This window comes from Aplysia californica, unplaced genomic scaffold (assembly GCF_000002075.1).
Source record: "Aplysia californica isolate F4 #8 unplaced genomic scaffold, AplCal3.0 scaffold00933, whole genome shotgun sequence".
Lineage (NCBI taxonomy): Eukaryota > Metazoa > Mollusca > Gastropoda > Aplysiida > Aplysiidae > Aplysia > Aplysia californica.
The window spans coordinates 22130-28185 of record NW_004798203.1 but is presented as its reverse complement, the minus strand read 5'-3'; the positions used below and the strand labels follow the sequence as shown (position 1 = coordinate 28185).

At 43.3% G+C, this 6056-nt stretch overlaps 1 protein-coding gene across 1 annotated transcript; it reads left to right on the top strand.

Moving 5' to 3' along the window:
- Positions 1–3812: 3812 nt before the first annotated feature.
- Positions 3813–5315, top strand: LOC101855451 (steroid 17-alpha-hydroxylase/17,20 lyase-like). The gene has a single exon (XM_005110704.1). The coding sequence runs from the start codon at positions 3813–3815 to the stop codon at positions 5313–5315; it is 1503 nt and encodes a 500-aa protein (XP_005110761.1).
- Positions 5316–6056: the final 741 nt, after the last annotated feature.

The following is a 6056-nucleotide window of genomic DNA, read 5'->3' as shown; positions in this document are numbered from 1 at the left end:
ACACACACACACACACACAGAGAGAGACACGCACGCCCGCGCACACACATGCACACACACAAGTGTGAGTTGTATATATAATGACAATATTAGAAGCCTACCAGACCATCACAACACAGTTAGATCTATTTGTTCTCAGAATGTAGTGCCAAGCACCTACTGAGCACTACAAAATTATCTCATGATTGGACTGTTAGATCTATTTAATCTCAGAAAGTAGTGCCAAGCACCTACTGAGCTCTACAAAATTATCTCATGATTGGACTGTGCCAGTGGGAAAAGAGCGATACCTACTGCACCGAGACTGAACAGTTATGTGACCTCATTTAAGCCGTTTGTTCACACGCGCAGCATATGTGCGGTCAACTATACGGCTGTGAAGATATTGGACTGGTGCCAAAATACAGAGGCAATAAAATAGTAGCAATGGAAATGATACATCTTCTTAAGAGACTGTTGAGAATTTCACAGATGGACAAGAAAATCAAATGAGGTAGTCCTGAAAGAAGAACAGATGGGCCACTGACTAATAAAAACAGTTACGAGGATGAGTAAAAAGTAATGCAAGTTCATTTATAACTTAAAGATAATAGAACACCTCAAATTGAAGGAAGCATCTTAGGGTCAGAACTTTTATTTCTCAACATGGTCTCCATTTCGTTCAATAGCCACTGTCCACCTTTTACAAAGTTCACATATTTATGCCAGCGTCATAAAACTTACCAGGTTGGTCTGAGGGGTACAGCAGTCTTGATTTCTTCATCGTTTCCACATTGTTGAGCTGTCAATGGTTCTTTTTAAAGACCGAAAAGGTGGAAGTTTAAAGGAGCCAAATCACGAGAATATGTTTGGTGTGGCAATGTTTTCCACGTAAACGGGGTAATTGTCTCCCCTGTTCTGGTACTCGAATGCAGGTGGGCAGTGTCATGGTCATGGTGAAAAAACACTCTTTCCAAGTTCAAATTTGGTCTAACTCGTCGAATCCTCGTTTTCAATCGTTTCAGTGCCTCAAGGTAGGGTTCAGAATTGACAGTTGTTGCTCTTGGAGAAAAAACCATCCTGTGAGAAGCACGCTATGAACGGCCCAAAACACTTTTGCCTCGATTTTCCGGCTGCCTCCTCGGGACGACGCTTGTCTGACAAACACATGGGCACTTCTTCCTCTTCTTCCGGTTCATCGCTTAAATGTCTAACCCACCTATATACAGTACCAAAATCTAGAGCTTGGTCCTTGTAAACATTATGAAGTCTTTATTTGATGTTACCGGTGGAATCTCCTTCGAAAAGAAGAAATTCATTCCTGTTCTTTACCTCAGACAGACCTCCAAGAGGGTAGACATTTTGATGTGACGTCTTTCGGGCCAAAATGAAAGATACTTAAATCTAAACAATTGAGCTCACAAGTACATGAGCAAGCATTTGTGAGCTGAATTTAATTAAATTTGATGCAAAACTGTGAAAAATAGCGACCAACTTACATTACATTTTTTTACTCCCCACGTAGAAAGAGGCAAACGCAGTTTGTGGGACAGCTGAATCGACATAGGCCATGAACGTATTGATATCTCTGGAAATATTCGTATAGACCCTTTCATGAAATAATATATTTGAACCTCAGCGTAATGTTTATACTGGTATGTGTTAAGCGTAGTGTCTTGCTCATATTACATTCACTGTACACCCCCCTCTCTCTTCCTCTCTCTCTCTCTCTCTCTCTCTCTCTCTCTCTCTCTCTCTCTCTCTCTCTCTTTCTCCCACTCTCCTGGCCGTGGACGAAGCGTCCACTCTTTCAAATACAGAAAGGGACCCTAAAGCTTCAGCAGCACTGACGCCAACGAGCAAAATTTATTGTTATGGTCGTCTCAGTTGAAAAAACAACATTCCGGCTGTAACAGCTGGGCGTATGGGACATCTGTCATAATTCTGGATACATTCGGTGTCCTTCTTCAAGCGTGTGCCCATAACAGGTCGAGTCAACGTTCGGCACAAATGTATCATGCCATTTATTTTCGTCTCTGGACCAGTCGTAAAGTTAAAGAGCTGAGTGAAATCGTGTCTCCCGTTTGAGCTAGCCTAGGCTTCATACATTCCTGAAGACATACTTTTTCGATCTTTGTTTCGTTTGACGTTGTGGTAAGTTTTGTTAGTGCGTCGTTTTCCTTTCCGAGTAAATATATTACTAATGTTAAAAAAACCCTTACATTTCGCATCGCTATTCGTCAATGTACCAGCTGTACCATGTTTTCGGATGCAATCAAGTTTTAAAAGCACCTGCGACACTGACTTGAATGCTTCTAAGGTCTTGTCTATTTCATCGGTGGAAGTCATTCCTTTGGTTCTGCTGTAAGTACCTTGTTATGTTTTCACTCACGCCGACAGGATGGGTTTATTTTTATGTCAGTTTGCTCCCATGCTCAACGATAATATTCGATTTATCTTCCAGTTTTTGTGATCTAGCGATTAAACACTTCGTCGTCTCTCGCAGAAGACGTGCGTGCAAATCCCGTGTGGGGAGTTTTTTTAATAATCGAGTATCTCAGTAGTCTGTTTTCTGGAACTTTGTATCCCTCTCAGCGCGCGTTGGCCTTGACCGAAGTAGCCCTCTTGCTAAATAATTTGACTAGTCTTCTGGTGTACCACAGGTTGTTATCAAATCTGCTCTGTGAGGTCATAATATACGAATACAAAAAATATAAGCAAAATTATTTAAAACATTAGTAATGTGATATAGAAGTTGTAATAAAAACAAGAGAAGCTTTCCACGTTTTATCTGCACCCAGTGATTTGTTATTCTGCTTCCAAAAATTCAGATTGCCTTACTTGCCAAAAGACAATAAATAGACAGTGATTTTAATATTTTATCTCCTGTCTCTAGCGAGTGTACTATCTGTAAAAATAGTGTTTTATTTTGACTGTTTTGTTTAGTTCTATAATTACGAACAATCGGAAACGAGGATAACCCATACTGTTCAGTCTACATTCTAAGTTCTCCCACAACATTTTAACGCTTCACTTAACACAAAGGGCAATTTTTGAAAATTGGCCCCATTTTGTGAGGATTCAAGCGTTTTATTTATTTACTTTTTTTTTTACCAGACCAGGTTGTCGTTTGTAACATAAGCAGACCATAGAACACATAGAAACATTCTCAGCTTTCCGGGAAGTATACCGTACAAGAAACTGATTAAGCACTCAAACACTAACAAACTGACAAGATCTTTCACCGTCTATAGCTGGGTATCCATTCCCACCTAGATCAAGTGAGGAAAATCCGTGTAAAGTGCGTTTTCCAAGGACACAACATCGGGTCCCAGACGGAATTCGAACCCATCACCTTACGGTTGGGCGTCCGAAAGCCTAACCTGTAGGCCACCGACGCCACACTTGCATCCCACGTTTGAGGGGTAGCACACTATTGAGATCAGCGGCACAGTCGGAAGCACACTTCCTGTACTCTAAGCTGAAAACATAGACTTGTATTTTAATATCCTAGACTGGGCACTTGGACGCAAATCCAGGGCACTGTTTAGCGCACCATTTTGACTCAAATGAGATGGAGCCAAAATGAACGGCAATGGGGGATAGTGCCGAGTCCAATCGAATGTAGTGGCGTTAATGTGTTGCCCTTGATTTAGAAATCCATGGTGCACACACTTTGCAGTGTAGTTTTTTTAATGTAAAGAGCAAAGAGTGGCAGCCATGGTAGTGTGTGGTCAGTGATATTTTAATTCAAGTCTATGGCTCAAACAAGAAAGGTCCGCCCTTCCTGTTCAATGGAATCTTAACTTTTATTTCAGATCTACAGCTGTGTGATGATTTCTGAGCTACTTTTCACCGTTGTGGTCATCGCCATAATTGTTTTGAGCTTCAGATACACACGGCCGAGGAAAGACTCGATCCCCGGCCCCCCGTTCCTCCATGGACTCCGCACAGTGTTCGCTGCCCTGAGGGATAACAACCTGCACCAGATAGGCGAGATTTGGGCAAAGCAATATGGCGACCTGGTGGAAGTGAACGCCGGTATGGGAAAGATTGTATTTGTCAACGACTCCGACCTTGTCCGTCGACTGCTCTGTGATCCGGAGAATAGAGATATCACCAACGACAGGCCCCCCACCTTCGTTGGGAGACACTTATGCTACAATTACAAGAACATCATCACGGCAAACTTCAGCCCAGAACTTGTGAAGAGGCGAAAGGTTTTTCATACAGCTTTAAAGTTCTATGGAGATGGTGTCCACACGTTTGAAACACTCATTCAGGAAACCTCTCTTGATCTGCGGTCCCAGTTGAAAAATTATGAAGGCAACGTTCCTTTGAAAAACGAACTAACGGATTTCATCCTACGGGTTGTGGGTTTACTTTTGAAAGGAACACATCTCATGGACACAGATCTTGATATTATAGCCAACCTTGTAGATACAGCAAATAAATGTTTCCAGTTTGAGAACGAAACACTCATGAAATTCTTTCCTTTTGCTCGTTTTATTCCCGGCCTCAAAATAAAGCAACTCGTCAATGACTTTTACTTCTATCGTAAGGAACTCATTGACTCATTCTTCCTTAAGGCTAAAGAAGCTTACCTCCAAGGTGAAAAGAGCGGTATTATCTCCGAGTTGCTGGACCAACAAAAGAAACTGGAAGAGGAAGGCCAATCTGGGGTTCTTTCTGATGAGGTCATCATCACTCTGATATTGGACATAATGGCTGCCGCGTATCTCAGCACGGCGTGTACCATCAGCGGCTTGTTTCTATACCTAATTAAAGATCAAAATGCCCAGGATCGAATCCACGGGGAAATCCAAAAGGTGATCGGAGACATCACACCGGTTTTCGAACACCGACGACACATGCCATACACAGACGCTGCAATCTTGGAAATACTACGCATCTCGACCATATCGCCATTTTTGTTGCCCCACTTTGCCAACGCCGACCTGACCATAGATGGCTACACGATCTCCAAAGGCAGCACCCTCCTCCTCAACTCCTGGTACTTCCATCACCGCGATGACCACTGGGACCAACCCTGGAACTTCCGACCGGAACGCTTCCTGGACGGTAGTGGTCAGCTGGTTGACCCTGAGCATCCACAGCGCAGGAAGTTGATGGTGTTCGGCACTGGGCGGCGACTGTGTCCAGGGGAGAACTTTGCCAGGTCTCGTCTCTTCCTCATCCTGGTCACCTTACTCCAGCACTTCCGTTTTCTACCTCCTTCCGGGGAAGAACTTCCGTCATCGCACCCCAAAGACTGGACATTGGGGACTGTTCTCTCCCCAGGTAATTATCAGTGCAGGGTTGAGCTCAGAGCCTGAGAGATGGACGGCATCTTGACGTGACCGGATAAATGCAACATAAATGATTTTGTTCGGAGAATAATACTTGTTATATTTAAGACAAGAAAATATACTCAAACATTTCATTTTCATCGGGCTAAAACAGTAACTTTCTGATGAATGACTAAAATACAACTTACTTTGATACTTGGTTATTTAGTTACTTGGTTGGAGAATAGATATCATCGCAGGCGGTACAGTACTATGACTGCTCCTCCTTCCTCTCCTGGATCATGAAAGGGTTAGCTTGCTGATCGTACCAGTCATCATTTGGTTGGATATTCCCCAGCTATTCCACGCAGCCTGCTGTCTCTCCCCGACCCTCATGAGTCTTTCCAGCGTATGTGGTGTGGAGCGATCATTTTCTCTGTGGTTGTTAAACACAGCCGTCAATGCTGCAACGATTATCAATAGATCTAATGGCATGTCGCCGTCAATCTTAGTCTGGCCTGCTAGCTCATCAGCACATCTACTGCCTCGAACTCCAGCATGATCATAGCTAAAGATCCATACAAACTTTGTGAGTTGGCTGCTTCATATCACCTCTCGCCAGTCTGTATACAACACTCTTGCTTCTTCACTTTTTAGGGCACTCATCGAGTCAGTGACAGGGATGGCAGTCAGATGCTCAGTTTCTTTAATCCAGTTTTGGCCTTCTATGATGGCTTGCATCCCCATGCACTTGCTGGGCGTAGCTATACAAGTGGTGCCTAACAGCTC

What these genes read in the sequence shown, in the direction of transcription:
- LOC101855451 (XM_005110704.1), top strand. Translation starts at nt 3,813, where the DNA reads ATGATTTCTGAGCTACTTTTCACCGTTGTGGTCATCGCCATAATTGTT.